Source organism: Nipponia nippon, unplaced genomic scaffold, assembly GCF_047370975.1.
Source record: "Nipponia nippon isolate SJK-2023a ecotype South Korea unplaced genomic scaffold, ASM4737097v1 scaffold_1, whole genome shotgun sequence".
In the NCBI taxonomy this organism is placed as follows: domain Eukaryota; kingdom Metazoa; phylum Chordata; class Aves; order Pelecaniformes; family Threskiornithidae; genus Nipponia; species Nipponia nippon.
In genome coordinates, this window is record NW_028262290.1 from 122,005,366 (window position 1) to 122,025,148 (window position 19,783).

The 19,783-nt window shown below is 37.4% G+C and overlaps 1 protein-coding gene across 1 annotated transcript in view; it reads left to right on the forward strand.

Moving 5' to 3' along the window:
• Positions 1-19,783, forward strand: part of OSBPL10 (oxysterol binding protein like 10) — a 122,394-nt gene that overhangs the window by 24,509 nt on the left and 78,102 nt on the right. The window contains exons 2-3 of the mRNA XM_087770775.1: positions 10,867-11,042; positions 12,842-12,921. Coding sequence (XP_087626901.1) covers positions 10,867-11,042; positions 12,842-12,921 — 256 coding nt within the window. The remainder of the gene's footprint in view (positions 1-10,866; positions 11,043-12,841; positions 12,922-19,783) is intronic.

A 19,783-nucleotide genomic window follows, 5' to 3' on the forward strand; every position in this document is an offset into this window, starting at 1 on the left:
AGACGTGTGTGTGTGGGAGGGTTTACTGCTTCCTTTCTACGTTTTCTGTCCTTCTAGTAATAGTATCCATCCCTCTTAACGTAGTTCAGAGCGCAGGCTCTAGTTGCCAAAGATGAAGGAGAAGGGTGTGGGGGTATTTCAACTGAACGGATGTTTTTCGTTCAGCAGCCTCTTTTGAGGGTGTATATGTTTGGGATTGGCAAAATTTAATAGCTGCAAATTATAGAGAATTTGGATTATGGATCATAGTATTTTGAGATAAAATTGTGATTTAGACCTGGCTGACTCACACAAATTCAGTGGGATGTGGTTTTCTTTAAACTCTGTTGGTGTGGTAGTGCTCAGGAGTTCCAGGCTCCCTGTGAGTGTGTGTTGCGGGGGCGTTACATTAGGTGACTGAATTTGCTACTCCCTCATTATATTGCATGAGAACCAGGCTGTCAAATGGATATATTTGATTCATTTATGGGTGTTGTAATAGCAATTACCAGAAAGACCAAGCTAAGGTCACTTCTTCCTTTTTCAGTCCATGAAGTCTCCTGCAGAATGTGGCAAGTAGCAGACAGAAATCTCTCTAAAATGCTGCCCTTGGTCAAATCTCACTTCATTATTGATCTGTCTTCATGTATGACCTTCCTGGAAATGTGTTCTCTCTGTGTGCGTGCATGTCCCTACTTAAAGTAGAGACTGTTGAAAGAGTAATGTGTAATAGTGTCAGTCACTGTTGGACTCATTAGTGCTCTGAGCAGCTCTGTGTGTTCACAGTGGCTGCATTCAGTGCTGCCTTCTTTTTGATTGCTTTCCTTCAAATGGGTCTGTGGGATGCTTGCATTTTCTTAGTGTGTTTAAATGTACATGGTAGAGCCTTTGGTTCAGCATTTCAGGCTTCCTGAATTTGTTATTTGGCTTGTTGGAAAGTTGTATTTTTGATATGTTAGGCCATCTTCTAAACTGTTTATTTCATACTGTATTTTGTAAGTACTTTGTGGAAGATGAGTTGATGCTAGGCACTAAGCAATTTTTGATGTGAAGTGTGCTTGCCAAACCTGTCAGATCTTCCAGAACTCATTGCAGAAAGTGTCAAGCAAAAAAGTGACATGTTTTATGGAAGGTCAGATGTTTCTCTATCACTTATAATTTTGGTGTGGTTTATTGTTACAGAAAAGAATAAGAAATAAGATTCTTGGTGTGGCTGGCATAGTTTTGGAAGACGTTTAAAACTTTGTGGTGATGCAGCTGTTTGCTCCGCAGCAGTTTTGACAACTGCTAATGTGAGTAGAGAGAATTACAAATATGAATACAGAAGAGCTGCTTTCACAAGCGAGACATAATTGAATGTCTCATTTTATGTATATTTTTTCTTTATTTTGGGGAAGAAACTCAGTTTTTTTCAATTTTTAGTTATTCTCCCCCCCCCCCCAATGTTTAGTTTTTTTTTTTGTAGGTGACTTGTTATTGTAATGAAAGCAAATGAGTCAGTTTTTCTCATTTACTTACTACTTCTCACCTAGTTTGCTTGTAGGTCCTCCTAACAGTTGTTTCTCTGGATAGACTTAAGGTACTTCCCAACTAGGATATTCCTTGACTAAGGAAAGTGCATGCATTCTACTCCTTTGCATCCTCTTGGAATGACTAGGTGAAATCTAAACATCTTAATGTAAAACCCACTTTAGCTAGATTTTGGGAAAACAGAAGAAAATTAAGAGCTTGATTTCTGATAGCTGCCATGTTTACTGGTGGGTTTTTTGGTTTCTTTTTTGCTAGTTGGGGCAGACCAATACTACATAAAGACTTGGAGCAGAGAAGCAGTTGTCCATACAGGCTCCAAAGTAGGTCTCTGTAATTTTACTTTCTCAAAGGAGCAAGGTCTTGTTCCTGGATAAGGTGGAAAGGTGGGACTGAGAGAGGATAAGCCAGACAGACATTTTGGTGCCCAAATGACTGCAAATGAGTATCCCGTGGACCTGGCTGCAGTGAGAACCAATTTAGCAGCAGTGTCTTGCATCATACAGAGCACTGCCTTCCCCTCACATGGGGAATGGTGTTGGTGCGTGTAACTAGTCGTCTTGTGTATGTTTCCTGTATCTTGTTGTAGAATGACATGGAAGTGTGTCCTTCTAAAGCTTAACATCCTTTCATTACACACAAATTACTAGAAGTGATGTGGAAGTACTCTGTTCTTGTTTTGGTTTAGATCTTGCTTGTTTTTCTTATGAAGGAAAATGTATTTTCCTATCTGGAAGAGCTGTTTTTAATCTGTGACCTGAATCGAGCTGGATTACAACATTGCCAGAATTAAGATTGCACCAGCCAATTTATTCCCCCAGTTATGTCACTGCTTGCCGTTTCTCTCTGATCTGCAATACAAAAATTGGAGTCTGCTTAATTATTAAGTAGTAGTGAGTTTAGAGCAAATAAAAAGGAAGGTGGCAAGGACTACTAAATGACACAAAGTAGCACGGGGCAGCCAGCCAGTTTGGTGGGCTGTGAGCAGTAAGTGCTGTTTATGGTATCAACGTCAACTGTGTACCTTTGGTTTATGTGCTTGCCCCTAAATTGCAGTTGTTACCCCCCAATGCGGCCATGTTGTGCTAAAGCATAGGTTAGTATGGTGAATGTACTTTTTCACAAATCTGTATGAATTCTAAGCCTGATGGGTAAAAATGGATGCATTATTTTTAAGCCTATTTTTCCTCCTTCAGTCCTAAAAAGCAACCCCTAAGCAACTCTGTTTGAAATTAGAAAACTAATATTAGTGTTTATAGTTACTGTAGTCTCTTTACTTAAATAAAATTTGGGCAGCATGTTATTGCTGACTGTATAGAATTTCAGACCGTTGAAAGTAATTGGCATGGCAAGCCGAAGTTGATGAACTGATGAGCTGGTCAGTAGCAATTGTAGCTTCTGCAGATGCTGAGAAAGAAGTGACATTTTGGTTCATTGTTCACTTGACAAAACAGGAAAGGAGATTTCTCTTAAGATTTTATTTGTGTGAGTTCTGTGGATGTTAAAATCATGAAGGGCATGATGATCAGAAACAACCAGTCCATCTATTAGCTGTGGATAATACTTCCTTTATTTCTTATCTCCATTTTAGATGTGGAACACTTCTAAATCCAGCAAATTGTAGTTCAGCTTGAGTGATATGCAATTATAATAATGCAGAAAAATTACTATTTTAAAAATCCAGTTTTCATTCAGAGATGCTCAAAGTCAGTAAAGCTTTTAATGAATACTGTGGTTCTTACATTTCCTTATGTTAGAAAATAATAAATTGAGGAACCTCAATGCATAAAGGATGTTAAACAGTTACCAACATGTAAGTATGTTCTCCCAAACACTTGTCTTTAAATTACAACTTTAGAGATGATTTTTAATAATAAAGTTCTTGACTGTCAAATGTATATGCCATGCTTTATTGTTATTGGCATGAATAATTCCATTAATCTTATGGCTCAAGCTAAAAGGGAAACAAAGAGTTACGCAGTTGCATAAATGTCATCTCCAAGATGGCCTAATAAGATACAAAAATTTTCATTTCCTAAAAATGAAATATGTGACATCTCATTCAGTTACTGGAACCATAAACTTTGCTTTTCTTTGACACAGTCATTTACTTCCTATCCCATAATTCTTATCTAGTTTTTTTTAACTACATTTAAAAAAACAAAAAAGGAAGAGAATTGTAGAGTAGTTTGATTCCTTATTCTTGAAAATGTCCTCTTTTTGAGGATTATGGAATCACTGAAGAACATGCCCTGGCAGTCACTGGAGGAAAACTGGAATGGAGTGAAAGGAAAACACATGTTTGGAAACTCAGAAATGTTGAGAACAAAGTGATGGGAGAATGCAGTGAAATTCTTCTGCTGGTGAGCTGCTTCTGTTCTTGAGCTAATTTGATGCTGAAATGTGTGGTGGAGCATAGTATTTGTCACATTGTCTGAAATAATAAATTCAGCAGTCTGAGAAGGGAAAATAGATGAATTGTTACTTTTCTAATATGATAGGGAAGGTGATGTTGCCTATCAAGCTTTTAAATGAGGGTGAAGACCTTGTGCTGTTTCAAATGAACGTATTTTGTCTGAACAATTTGCATTTTTATGGTTAAAGCAAAATAAAAAGTAGATCATAAAGTATGTATTGTGAGACTGGTTTAGGAGAAAAGGTGTCTGTCGAAGAGCTAAAGTGGTGTTTAGAGAGAACAGCTTCTCTGTGAGAAAGTAGCTGGGAAAAAAAATCTCCAAAAAGCTGAAAGCAAGGCTAGCCTGCTGTAGAAACCCAGCATGCCTCTCCATCCAGAAGTAATTGCTGTGTTAGGTCATCATAACATGAAAACCATTGTCTTGTTTGGAGATCGTGGAAGATTTTGTCTTTAGTCAAAGGATTTTTCTATGCTGCTGTGCAGTATTTGGGCATCCATACCAATTTTAAACAGATGAGCTCTGGGATTAGGCACAGTCCAACTATGAAGCATGGATTGCAACGTAGGCTAGTTTATGAACCCAAGGAAGTAATTAATACAATTCTGCTTTCCAAAAGAGGGCAGTTTTTTAGCAGATTGAGTCCATAATTGAAGATTTGACTGGGATTGCAGTTGTGCAGTTGCAAAAGTCTTGATTTAAAAAAGCCTCTATCACATTACGAATTAAAACTGGAAGTTGTACAAAATCTGGTCCAGAAAACTGACTTAACTGGGGAAGAAGGGTGTGGGGAGGATTCAAATCACTAGGAATACATTACACAATGGAAAGATTTGGCAGTCCTACCTTGAAAATATCTTGGGATTACAGAGTAGTGAAAACTTATTTTCAGATGGTTGGTTTCTGAGATGTGTTCAGAATAAGGGGAGAAAAGAAGGAAGTTATTTTAAGAGGTGTTTTTTCTGCTGGAAACATACCTTTGGGTGCATTGCAGACTTCCATCCGAGTGACAGCTTCAATGAGCAGTGCACCATGTTATGGATGTGCAATTGAATGTTTAAATGCCTAGGAATGTTTTGATTTGTTTTTTATTTTTTTTTTAAGTATGCATTTCCACTGGAGAATATGGAAATGCTAAATTTGACTGGAAATGGGAAAATGAAAATTCTTAAATCCAGTGAGGTGAGTAAATCACACAGGAAATGTTAATATTGTGTGCTTCTGATATTTTTGGGTGTCTTTCCACCCTACTCCACCCTCCCGCCTCAAACTGGGATAGTGTTGGAAATACCAAATTTTCTCATGGAAGACCTGTATAGCTGCCGTTCTCTGTTGACACGCTCTGATGGTAGACCATTTTCACCTCCTACTGTACCACCAGCATTTTATCACTTTTTAAACCATAGTCATTGTTTTTTCTTAAATTCTTCTTGAATGGGGAACTAATAATAAATTATTATATAATTATAACATTAATATATTATAATTACTAGTATAATAAATGCTTATACCAGTGAATGCACAATCCAGTTGAAATAGTTTATTGGTACAGTGTTTGAGTCTCTCTCTTCGCCTGCAAGATTTCAGAAGGCAACATAGTTATGCTTCCTAATATGTCATACTTGTTCTGCTTGAATTTTTTTTTCTTTTTTCTTTTTTAATGGCTGTCAAGGTGAATGGATAAAGAGGATAGGAATGAAACATGATGAGTGTTCAATTAAAACAGTTCCAGAGTTTATAAGACTTAGGGTTTATTCTGAGAGCGCGCTGATTTTGAAATATGACAAGTAAAATAGAAATAAAGTGGCATTAGGCCATATTGACAAACTCATGAGTAACTTAAAAATTCTGGTAGTGTCAGACTTTTGTTTTGCGTGGTGTTTGTTTTTTTGTTGTTGTTGTTTGGGTTTTTTTTGTTTTTGTTTTTTAACTTGATAGAACAGCAATAAAATTCTAGTTTGCTGAGTGTGGCTGACTGTTTTATCTTGTAATTGATATCAGTTGGTAATGCATCTGCATTTGGTTGGAATGGCAGAGGGGAGTATCCTGGTGAATCCCAGGAGCTTGAGGGAGGCTGGGCCAGAGGAGCAGGAAGCCTGTATTCTCTGAATGGATTTGAGTTTAAAGTGAGAAATCCATTGGCCAAGGCTTTTCTTTTGTGAAATGGCTTGCTTTTTCTTGCTTGTAATTTTATGCATCTACTTTGAACAGTGCTTAAGCAGTTAAAACTCCTTAAAATGTGTTAAAGCGGTAATTTTCTAGCTTACCATTAGATGGTCTCTTTTAATGAACATTAATTTAAAAAAAACCCAAAATGATGATTTTGTGCAATTTTGGAATAACAGAAAAATTTTAGCTGTCTTTTGGAAGTTACTGTTACTGTCAGTAACAGTTATTTCATCATTTCTGCATAGCACTAATTGTATGTCTAGTACGACATAACTTGACTCTGTTACCTCCTACCTGACTGCTCTCTAAAGAGTATGTTAGTTTTCATCAATATTAATCTGTAAATTATAGAAATACAACATCATGGGTAAATGTGTGCTCTGTGAGCAAGGCCAGTAGAGAAATACAGGATGAGGTGGCAAGATTAATCAGTTTTAGAGAGGTTAGTGCTATTATTTCCCTGGTGTGCAGAACAATTGACTTCTGTTAAAAGTTAACAGTGAAAAGATATCCCCATCCTTTTGATACAGTTACATGGGGCTGCTAAAATGGAACATGTGCCATTCTCTTACTTCTGTTCTGCTTTATATATATAATGCTTTTCCATCCTCAGTTAATGAAAGAATCTGGTCTCCATTTCTTCTGCATTTTTGTGATGGTCTGAACTGGGTCATCACTTGGTCTGGGATGTAAGAAAATGTCTTTGAAAGCTGCTTCTGTTCCTTCTATCTCTTTCTGTGCCCCCCCCCCCCCCCCCCCCCCCGTATGAAGTCTTGCGCTGCCTGATTTGACGTTTAATTCCTTATTCTTTCTCCTGGCTTCTCCTATCCTTTTAGTGGTTTTCAAAGTGCATTATCTCCCTGCTTCTCTTGTGAGACTATAGTTAGTTGTCTGTGCAGTTTACTCCTGTCTATCTTTTTCTGTGATACCACTGTGTGAAAGGTGAAGAGGGGAGTTGTGCATCAAACCATAACTCTTGAAAAGCAAATACTTGGTTCTGTGTGATATGAACAGTGTCACGAACAGGATGACTGTGAAAAGTTCCTGAGCTCTCCAAAGTCACAGGAAAGCTGTTTTGTTGACATGACCAGTTTTTGTTGGGCGGTTGGGACTTATGTTTCTGTAGATAATTCTCTTTTCTCTTACAACTTTCAAAGTTGGCAGACAGAAACTGATGCATCTGGGACAACAAAGAAGGCAAAGCAGGTGATGTGAAGACTTGTGAGATCTGGTTACTTTTTTCTTAAGATTACTGCTTGAGTTGTGCTAGAAACACGTTGCGTGCTTTTACAGGCAACTAAGACGTCATCACAAGTACTGAAAACTGAAGGTACAAGGCCAATGATAATGTTCTGTTTTTCTGATACTATACATAAAATAGGTCATGGTTGGCTTAGAAGGTCAAGTTAACACTACTGCTGTAGCTGTGATGACAAGGATGTGGAAGGATGCTGTCTCTGCACATGTGGATTTGCAGAAGTCGCTGCTCTCGGATGTCATTATGCTGGTAAAGGTGTATTCTGTACTCGAATGGCTGGTTTCTGTCCCTGGGGTAGCTTTATGGCAGTGCAAAGCACATCTTTATGGAGCTTACAGTCACTCTGGGAGTGCTTTGCTGGTCTAGCATGCAAAACTGTGAGTTGAAGTGCTCTTAGTGTTTATGTAACTTAATAGATTCTGTTCTAATAGACTCAGAGGAACTTTTTTCCCCAAATCCTTTGGTCTTGATAGGAGAAGGCAAGATGATTTTTCTTGCCTTTTTTTTTTTTTTAATTGTTGTTCCTCCTTTTCTTAACTGTAGAGCTGTACTACAGTAACCACAATGATGACTTCCAAGGTAGTAATTGATAAAAGATGGCCTGATAACAAAGGCTGAAATTAGTAATTTGTACCTGAACAATAAAAGTACAATGAAATTATAATGAGCATGGCACAGACTCAGAATGGACATAACTACATATAAAGTTTAGTACTTATTTGCTAAACCCAAAGAGATTGCTGAAAACTTGTCAGTTGGATGGAGAGAAACGCTTGCTCTAGGGCCAGACTACTGTAGCATTTTCTCAGGGGCACAGGATGACTTCTGTCTAGTGCTCTGCTTTTTCTCCTGAATATGTAACAGATATCCCTAAAATGGACAAGGAAAGCTGACAATGAGTGAACTGAAGATTTACTATGGAATGTGCAAGGCTGACTTTTTTTTTTTTTTGTATGTTTTGTATGTTTTCCAATTTTGCTATTTTCACCTGCAGTTAAGTGCATCATTTCTCCCCATTAAGCAACCTGAAGAGAAAAAGCGTTCTGTAGGTGGGAGAGAAGTATTGTAAAATTATTTAAATGTCAAATGAAAGAGGAAGGTTATGGACTGGTGTAACGCAAGTCAATAAGGTAATCTTCTGAAATTTCGGCAATTTCCATTTAGGGCCGTCTTATTTTTAACACTAGTATTGAAACCATTGTGATGATTGGCATTCAGCTTGCCATCTCTCTAGTCCTTTTTTTGTGGGGAAGGTAAACTCTGTAGAGAGGTGGTGAAGAGATGCGTTTCATGATGACAAAAGGGAGGCTTTCCATTTGTTCAGTGAGGGAAGGGATGCAGAGGCATTTATGGGAGATACGGGAGATGGAGTCAGGGCAGAAGCGAGGGCTAGTGATGCACTAGCTTAAAATTACTTGGGACGGGATATTAGTCTGTGAGTAATTTAAAGAGAATTTGATCTTTGTTCTGGTGTGGAGGTGGTGGCAGTAGAGTTACGCATAAATGTGGCAAAGGAAGGTTGCCCAAGCAAAGCGTCTGAAGCTCTGTAAATCTTAGGCAATGATTGCTTGCATCATGTCCAGGCTTATTTAGCTTGAATAAAGAGATGAGTGCAAGAACACCAAGAACCTCAACAGGCTGTGGAGATAATCCTGGAAAAACTCCATGATGGGAAAGGTTAGAGGTGTCCTGCATGTGGGCATACTGAAAAAGGGCTAAGACAAAATGCCACCTTTGAAACAGAGTAGTAACTTGAGCAAATTTGGGCTATACAAAGCTACAGAAGTCTGAATAATCACAGTTTCTGAAATATTGTACACAAATTCATATGACCTATGCTAATCCTATCTAGAGAAACAATAGGAAATAATATGCATTCCAAATGCCCATGTTGGTGGTATTAGCTGAATTGTTAGGGCTGGTTTTTTGGTAGAAACTGAGAGGGTAACTTGCATTTGTGTCATCTTCACTCTAGTCTCTTGTGAGTCATAGCAAACTGTCCTTCATGTGAGCCAAGAAGTTGCTGTCTCCTCTTGGCAAAGAGTTAGTGTTAAATAGTTGTTTTGTGTAATAACACACATGATTTCCACAGGGAAATGAAATTTAAGATCTGTGCTGTTGTGAAAGATAGGTTTATTTGGAGTTAAAAAAAAAAAAAAGTTTATTTCCTACTCTTGAGACTGACACAGTAAGTTCGAAACATCTCCACTTTCATTTGGTGCACTTGGACAATGCAATTAGTTTATTTTTGTTTGTATAATCTTGCAGTCCTAGCAGTTGGTTTATTGTGGAATGGCTTGTGTTCGTCAAAACCGAGTGAATGAAGATGGGTAGGGAACGTTGTTTTGTCTTTAGCGAGAGGAGCCCATTGCCCCTTCCTGTCCCCACAGAGCTATACTGGAGCAAAATTTTACCATCCTACAAACAAGAAATGTTATTTGGCTTAGTAAGTTTAAATGTGAATAAGAACTCTGATTTATTTTGAATCCATTTATTTCTAAATGTATTCTGGTTTTATTATATAAAACATTTTCTTTCAACTTCCTGAGGCTTTCCTCAGAATCCTGCAAAAGCAATCCAAGAATAACCAATTTAAGAATTAGATCATCATCAAACTCAGTAGCTATCATTTGTCATTTATTTCTTTAGTCCATTAGTTGTGTCACTTACACATGAAAATAAAGTCCTGGAAAAGTTTTCAGGCAGAGTTACTACTCTTGTTCTTCCTTTCCTCTCCAGTCGTCTATGCTTCCCTTCTTCTTTTTCCTCAATGTACTGTGATTCTGAATAATTATTTTTTAAAAAAAATCTTTGTGGTTACTGGATTTTCGCTGGCTGAGTATTTCCTGATCCTAAATATACGATCAGCAGTAAAAATGTTAGAATTTGTTAGCAGAATGACCAAATAGAATTTAGACTTTACTTCTCTCTACTACTAATTGTTTTCTTGTACATGGGTGTTCATACTTCCTATCTTGTCCTTATTGGGAACTGAATGTCCAATTCCCTTGGCCAATGTTCAAAATTACACTCAACATCTGTATGTGAAATATTATCACAAACATGAAAATACTATGGTATCTTTAATTGTGCTTATCGCTCTGCAAAAGCAGTGTCACCTTTTCAAAAGACTAGTTGTGAGGAATTAGCATGTCTTTCAAGTTTATAAATGGAAAAAAGGGGGGAGGGGCCAAAAAAACCAAAAGAAGCAGTCTCATACTTCTTCAGTGGAACCTCTTCAATTAAAAACTCCTTTCCTTGCTTTTATGTCTTGTATGTGATCCTCACCATTAATCTGAAAGAAACATGAGTAAAGTAATAGCTCACACATGCCCTTAAAAAATGAAACCTAATCATCAAAATAACAGTACCTTACAAAATTGAGTTATTATAAAAATTACTTTAACCTCATTTGTTTGTTTATGATCTTGAGTTAAGATCATTCTGTGCTCTTCTTTGAGTAAATGCATGAAAAACTCTTTAGCAGAAATACTACACGATTGCGATTTCTTTGAACAGGTACTTTGTGCTGGACTTTGAGACGGGGATTCTGCAGTATTTCGTGAATGAACAAAGTAAAAACCAGAAGCCACGAGGAACCTTATCTTTAGCTGGAGCTATAATATCGCCCAGTGATGAAGTGCCACATATGTTGGTGGTCTACTCTGCTAATGGAGAGATGTATAAGTTGAGAGGTACAGTGCTGCTTAAAGTGCCAACTGAGTTGTTCTTCTCTCCTATTCCCACTTCTGTGTCTCTTCTTTCATATCTCATTTCTCTTTTACTTCCCTATACCGTCAGAAAGTAGTGGTTATACATCTATATTGTTACGTACTATATTATAAAAAGCAGTGGAACAGTAATCTAGAGTTAAATGTGTGTGAATTTACAATATATAGACTTTCAGGGCTGGAAGATAACTCAAAATGCTTTCTCTAAGCTGTTATTGTGGCATTTTGATTGTACAGTATATCTTGTTTGCTTCTGAGGGAAGAAAAAGCTGCTTTCATTGCTGTCCACAGCATAGCATTTCATTTCTAATGCTGTTCTCCCCTGACACCATCCTGCAGATAATGTGCAGTAACGAATCTGCTGATGAGTCGGAGAAGGAAAAGATGCCAGTGGAAGGCTGTTAAGATAGTCTGTTCTTGTCAGTCTTGGAATAATTGAATGTACATTTAACATAAAATTTTGCCTTCCCTTGCTCCCAAACGTAAGAAAGACAATATAGGGTATGTAAGAGTTAATTCTGAATATTTAAAAAAAAAAAAACCAAACCAAAACAAACAAACCAACCAGCAGGATTCTGATTCTAAGGTATTTTCAGTATGGTTGATTACTCTGGGTACTTTTCCTATCAAGCAAGTTTATCAGAAAATAAACTGGTATATAAAAAAAAAGACATGTAATACAGTGTAACAGAAGTTTAAAATTATGTTAGTTTTATTCTGACCACAGTTTTATCAGCTGGCTGCAGGACAGAGTATGCAGGACTGCCCTGTGGTACAGTGTGTTGCTGTTTTGTATGTAAAACTGAAACACAAGCACAACCAGGGAGAGTTTCTGTTAAAATGTTTTGGAATATGCACAGCTAGAAATCACGAACACTTGTGGTTTCATTATCGTGCTTTGCTCATTACTTGAGATTATCCAATACTTACAATATGCTGCTTTTAATTTCATGAGATCTTTGAATTTGATTCAAATCAGGAAATAATTTTTATGCTGAGTCAATAACCATTGAGATACTTAATAGCAGGGGAAGTAAGAGAAAATATTTACTGAAATTATCCACTCTGTATTAGTATTCTTAATTAGGATTACTCTAGTAGTGGTTTGCTAATAAAAAAAAATCCAAAACCAAACCTCTTTCGTAAATATACTTACTGATATTACACAGAAGCCACCTGATACAGACTGCAGACAACCTTTTCAATAACTTTTAAAGCTGTTTTTTGAAGATGTATGGGGGAAATTCTGGTTTTCATTCTTGTCTTTAAGTTGCATGCGAATGCAGGTTTAAAGAGAGATTTAGTTGAACTACATTAAAACAGAAGTACTTAAGTATCTGGGGAACTGATAGCTAGTTTGGTAGCTGATTGACATCCTGAGTGTAGAGGTTTTACTGATACAAATGCTACGGCATGGCCTTTGTCCTTCACAAAGAGAGACAAGTAAAACAAAAGTGGATTAAAAATTTTTTAAAAAGTCATCTTGAGGTAATTCTGCTTTTAATAACACTTGGAGGAGATAACCATGAAGAAGACTCATAACCTTATCTCTTCCAACTGGCCACAGCATCTTAAGTTGAGGTTTAGATGTGTTGTACTGAAGAAGTTACACGTACTTAATTTAAGTAGCGTAAATTAGAATTTATAGTGTGTCCTAACGAATAAAAAAATCCTCCCCCCTTCCCACCCCGTCACCTTCTCTTATGCAAAAAAAGAATATTGGTTTATGTGTGATTCCCTGCATTTTCTTGTTTCTGTTCTAGCTGCTGATGCAAAAGAGAAACAATACTGGATAACTCAGCTTCGATCCTGTGCCAAACATCACAAGGAAGGTAATTCGAAGGTAAATAATTAAGAGGGAGAAGTAACTATTATGTTTTAACTGGTGTAGGTGAAGAACAGCATGGTCTGCATGATAGACTGGCTGCTGTAGTTAGTGGGTTGATGTTTAGAGGTTTATGAATAAAAGCAGCAAGTTGGCATTCCTCACTAACTGGAGCAGACTTAAGTTAACTGGGCAATTTTAATAAATAAACATTGTCCTATTTATGAGAAATTAATGAAGTGCATTTTGGATAATGTCAATACATGCTTAATTGAGTGGCTGGATCAACAGTTTATTAATAAATACCTGTGTGATGTCCTGATTAGTATTTAAAAGTGTTAACTGATAGTAGTTTTATTTCATTTTATAAAATTTAATGGCCCTTATTATAGAAGCTTCAGGTAGATATTAGCAGTGGTCAGTCTTCAGCTTCTTTACCAAATCTGAAAGAGGTCATCATATGAAGATTTATGTTATTTATTTCTCTTCGGAAATGATGTCAGAATTTTTGTCCTCAAACAGATCAATATCTTGGACAGGTAAAAAACCGTTTGGACTTCAAAAACAGTAAAATGATGGGTTGAGGGTGTCCCCTGCCTCCAAATAGAAATGACATGAATCTGTTTAAATTAGAACGCACTTTGAAAGTGGGACGTATTAAAAGCAAACAACCAACCCTATTAGAAATAAATGATTATTGTATTTATTTTATGTATGCTGTTGGTGTTAATGCTAAGTCACTAAAAAAAAAGTCCTGCTCTTATCTTCATTCTTTTAAGCACTTCTATTGATATCTTTACAAAAACAAAAAAGATTGCTTTCCTCATGACTAATTGTTTGCTATATTAAAAAAATGCATATAACTGCAAGCAGAAAGGATTCCTCCCTGCCCCAAGATGCTGACAATATCAATCTTGTGTTAACTGCAGTCAAAATCATGATCCTGAGTATCTTTGAAAGTTGGACTTTGAAAAGATGGATGATATTTTGAGGAGACTAGCATTCACTGAAGTGTGTGAAGTAAAATCAACTTTTTTTTTTCTTCTTTTTGAGTGATGTGGACTTGTCAGGAAGCAATTATAGTATAATTAAAATCCTTTTTGAAGGAGAATAAGTAACTTTGGTGTTTCGGTACTCTTTCAATTCTTAAGCATGACAATTAAATATGGTTTTTATATAGCTGTCGCCCAGTACTGTTCAGAAAGGTGCAACTCTACTTGATCAGAATACTCTTACAGTTGCTGTTGATTTGCAGCTCAGGGGCTTCCTGTGCTAGATAGAGACTATAACTTTTTATACTCAATTGCGATCAGTGAGTTATTCCTCAATAAGTTTTCCGGTCACTTCTTGAACCCATTTAAATGTTTAGCATGTACAATGTATTGTGACGATGTAACAGAACTGTTGTTCAATATATATGATATCAGACACTTGTGCAATGGAAAATTGATTCTTATACTTCTACTCTCTATTAGTTTGCTAATATTTCTTAATAGTGGATTTGTTTTTTCTCCTTTTGCCCGCTCCTGATAAATAATTCTGTTGAGGTGTCTATTTTAATACCAAAACCTCATTCCAGAGTGGCAGTAATTGAGTTGAAGCTGATCTTTGTGTAAGTGAAGTTTGGATCATTTTTCCTCCTCAGGTAAAAACTGTTGCACTTAGTAATAATTTATGCTCAGAATTTTTCATACTGCCTCTCCATGTTGAGCTCCTGCAGTAGTAGTATCTACATGTTTTGATAGGCTCTGAATTAGTTAGTATGTCAAGAGAAAAATCTTGGTGTTATAACAGTGAAAATGTCCAGCAATTAGTAGTGGTCCAAAAAAAGCAAATAGAATTTCAGGAATTATCAGGAAAGGAGCAGAGAACAAAAGGGAAAATACTTAGACTGCTCTAACTCCGTCAAATGCTTCTCTTGAATACTTTTATCAGTCCTCTTCCATTTCTGAAACGGAAACATTGGAGCGGGGGAAAGTACTTTTCATCACTTTTGTTATTCTTCTGTACAGAATGAACTCTGTGTGACAAAACGTGACTACACGGGAGTCTTTTTTTCTGATGATGGGAAGGGAAAGGGCAAATCAGGGAAGTATAGTGTTAGTAAGTGCTCTGGAGTGGCTGAATAGGAAGTATTTGCTAGCTGTTAATATTGCTGTGGGGGAGCCTCAAAGAAAATGAGCTGAAAACAGGATCAAAATAAAAGGAGGTGAATGAAAACTAGGATGCCTTGGATGCCAAAATTGTGTATAGGTTTGAAAAGTATTTGAAAGGCAAAATGTTATTAGATAGTCTTTACTAAGTGAGTGGGAGGCTATTAAATATAGAGACAGCATCTGTCCCAGAAGATGTAATGTGCAACTTTCAGAAACAGGAAGGTCTTAGAATGAGGAGCGTCTCTCTAGACTTGTTCTTGTACTCTTGCATGGTGACTTACCACTGCTGTGGCTTTCCTCTGGGTCCTAGGCTCATCATGCAAGAAAATAAAAGCATTTCCTTGACTGAGGGGTGGTGGCCATACATAACTGAGGAACCAAGCAAAAGATTATTTCAAACAGCAGGAGGAGGGTACAGAAAATTTACAGAAATTTGGCATAGGATGCTGGAATATAGATGTGTTTTGGTTGGTACAGCCAGCCATACATTTTAATTAGCTTGGATCCATTTAGTATAAAATAGAAATGCTTAAGAAAACTAAAATACATTTCTTAGTTCTATGTTACAAGTGTACATCTAAAATCAGACTAGGTCACTTTTCACTTGATGTGTTTGTTAGTGAAGCACTCTTAATTCTCCACTTTTGTAAGCCACAGAGCAAATAGAGAATTTGTATCTTCTGTATTTTTAAGCTTAAAGTCAAGAAGATAAAATGTTGGGAATTCGTGTGTCAGATGAGATCACTGATGACTCTGCTTCTCACTCCAGAAGTGTACTGTACTGAAGCAATGTTGTGCTTACCTGTTCCTAGGAACCTTTCTTTTGACAAGATTTGTCTCTTGGTTTTCAGTATACTTTTTTCCTTTTTCCCCTGCTATCTTCTCAGGGTTAGAGTATTATCTGAGAAACAGATTTTCACTGACTTTAGCACTGCATATAGTGCTAACTTGGATTTCACCTACAAGTAAGTTTTAAAGCTTCTCTCTGCTTTTCTCTGTAAAAGCAAGTGATCAAAAGCTTAAATGCTACAATGATTAGACTTTGGAGATCAGATATTGGTTAAAAGGAAGTGATGCTTCACAGACATTCCAGAAACTAGAAAAAAATGCATTTCTGAACTTCTTTTTCTTTTCCTCAAAGTTTCTTAACTTCAGAACCACTGCCTGGTAGGAGATAAGGGAAGCAAGAACTGCTGCATTTCTTTGTAATTTTTGTCTTTCTCTCGTAGATGAAGGTACTTTAATATAATAATTATTAGCATGGGAGTGGAAACATACTGTTTAAAATATGTTTAAAATATTTTAAATTTACATAAAATAGCGTGCTGCTATTTTAGCCACCTTACTGTTTCTTTTGTGTTGGGCTTGGGGACTGGAATTACATAGGGAGGTCTGTAATGACACAGAGAAGGGTACGTTTGACTTCCTTTTGCGTAATTGAGGACTTGACAAAAATTTGTATTTTTGGGTTTTGTTAAAACAGCCCTGCCATTGATAGGACTGTCATTATGTGATTTGGAATTCTGCCGGCAGCAGGGCTGGATCTCTCTCTTCCCCCCCCCCCAGTACTTCAAGGGTTGTAGTAAGTGATAACTGCAAATTGTCTGTCTCTCATAGTGCTGTCACGAACAGGCAGATAGATACTTATGTGTGTTAAGCTTCTGGAGTTTGAACAGCATCCAAGCTCTGTCTCTGCTAGGAACAGGCACATTTCTGCATCTGGAAAGTTGGAGCCTGAGTGTTTGCTCCCAGCTTCTTCTACAGCTTAAATTCACCTTTTTCACGGGAAGAATGAGAGGTAGAAATTTCTAGCTATTTTTTAGGCATTGTACACTTGAGAAGGAGGTGGAATGGGAAGTGTAAAATATGCAGTGAGGGGTACGTTTTGTCTTATGCTGGTGGGATATAGGTTAACTGGGGAAAAATAATGGGATAACCAGGCAAGCAGTGGGAAGGTTCCCAAGAATACCAGTGAAGCAGCTCTTAGCTACAGGTCTTTCATCTTGGAGAGAGAACATGTTTTTGAAATCTTGAATGGATACTATTGGAAGGAGATTCATAGGAAAACATGAGAATTTGGAGAACGTTTTTCAAAGCTGAAGCAGTGTCACTATTTCTGTGAAATATTCATAGGAGAGCATTCCTTTTTCCTGCACTGGATCCAGATCAGCACTAGTTTCCTTTCAGAGTTACTGCCTGCTGTAAAATGCTACTGTATGACTTGCTGTCCTTGCTGTCTTTAAATTTTCGGTTGGGGACTGGAGTGGTGGAGGAAATTAAGCAGAGCAGTGATTTAAAAAAAAAAAAAAGTAAAAAAAAAATTTTATACTAATGACTAAATTCATTTGCATCCTAATGAATGATCCAAAGGTGAGCTATACAGCTAACAAGTGGATGTAACGCAAGCTAAGTCTGTTGCTTTGTTTTAATTAAATTTTACATCTTAATGATAAAAAAAGCACTAAAAGGATAATGTTCTCTGGCAAATAATTCCCATGCTGTAAGGTAGTGTTAATGTTCTTGGTATTCCCATACAAGACTCATTTCGCTTAATTACACATTGTTCAACCTCCACAGAGTGCCAAATCACACTGTATTGGAAGAAGTCTTCTGTGTCTGGATAGGATCACTGTTTATTTTTTAGACTATTCTAAGTGAATGTTATTGTACAAGTTTTAATTAAAGCATTAGTCAAATTGGAATTTGGTGATATAAAATGCTTCCAAGAAGAAGTAGGCTCATGTATAATTTTTGTGGTAACTTCCAAGAATAATTTTATATCCATAAATTGTCACAAGCTTGTTATTTTTTCTGTTTCATCCCCCTTTTTTCTTGACTGTTTAGTGATGGTGGCTGTAAAAGCACTACTAAGAACAAACACACGGGCTTTTATACCAGCTCTTAATTCCAATGTGTGGATCAGTTGCTGGATTGGCATATAAGTCTTCTGTTTTTCAGTGTGTATCAGGAATGTGGCAGGGAAGAGAAACCTTTATCTTGTGAAGTAGCTTCTGTCTTAAATTGTGTTCAGATGGTAATTTCAGCTTAGGTTTGTGCTAGAATAAGGAGGTAGACTCCCCCTTGTTCCAGCTTCTGGTTTGGAGCTGCACAAGTGAACTGCTAAAAACTGGATGGTGTGGTTTCATGTTTCAGCTGAACTTGTCTGCTGATTCCCTGCAGCTGTAAATGGCAGTCCAATTCCCTTCCGTCTACTGCCACCCTTTGTGCGGGCTCCGTTGTGTTTCTGGTCCTGTGGTAGCTTGGGCATCAGAAACGGAAAAAACAGCAATCTGCTAAAAAGGACTGGGTTACCTGACCAGCTCACTGAGGAATCGGATGAGCACTGATGTAGGCAAAGCTGGACTCTGCTTCGAGCAGCCCCTGGTGGTAAAGCCCTGCTCTCTTCCTCCTGGATGGAGGATAGCTGAAATGAATCTGGCCAAAACCTAACCTTTCTCTGGTTTAGTCGGAGGCTTTGTATTTAAAACTGAGCCAACCTGATGACTGCATGCCTCTCTAAGGACTGTCCTGCTCTCTTTCCCCTCAGGAAGTGTTCCTGGTGCCTGTTATAACCATCATCCGGCCCTTTGGAAAGGCAGTTTGGGAGCTAAATCAGCAGAAAATTCTGTATGTGTGCCTATGTCTCTGTTTCTCTTCTGGTTTAATTCCCTGGAGTGGCTGTCCATGAGGTCAAATGGGCCTCAGGCAGCATGGAGAGATGGTGGAGAAAAAAGTCCAAACCTGCCCCTTTCAGTGGCAACTGCAGTAGCAGTTTAGCTGTAATGTGAAACAGCACCTGTAGTAATACCTGAAAGTTTGAAGTCAACACTTTTATCAAATCATTATGAGGCAGATGTGTGACTTTTCTCCACAGCTGGAAGAATGGCTGTCATAGACCTTTGGTGGCCCTTCAATTTTATCACGTTTCTTCTTGCCTTAATAATGAATGGCCACAGAGATACCTTTAAATTTCTAAATGTTTATTTTTTTTTCACTGGGTATTTTTAACATCTGCATGAGAACTGTTGCCATAAAGCCAGACTAGTGAAAGTTTCAAGTCTTTGTGAGCGTTGTTTTGGTTCTTTTATGCACATCAAACCTCTCTTCCTTTTGAGCAAGTTCACTCTTCGCTCCTCTGGTATGCTTGTCTGCTTCCTCCTCTCGTCCTTGAGCTATAGAAGCCAACTGAAGAATGGTGCTTCTAATTAAAATATGCTTTGGAAATCCTTACAGTGGTGAGGCTGAGAAGGAAGCAGTGCTTGGCTGTAGATATGCGTGTGTTTGACACCTTTCTTTTCCTCCCTTTGGAAGCTGCATGAAGATAAGAGTTGCTCACAGCTCTCTGCTTTCAAAATCCTACAGAAATGGAAAAAAAGTCCATTTAGGACTGAACATGAGCTTGCTCAAATGATTCTTGACAAAGAAAAGATTTTATGATGGAATGATTATCATAGCCTTTTGCTTAAAAGCAGACACGTGTATTGCCTTACTGACGATGATGAAGGACTATAATATTCTGTCAGAAAAGTTAGTACTGTAGATGGTGCTTTACACAAATGTGCAAAGCATATCATAGGCTGGTCCCTTTGCAATGCTGAAGTTTGGATGTTATGCAGATTCAGTCACTTACATTTTAGTATTTGTGAATGATCGTAATGTAAATTAAACAGATCTCTGTCCATATTTTTCTTTTCTCAGTGTTTGTTTACTTAGGATGCATTGGA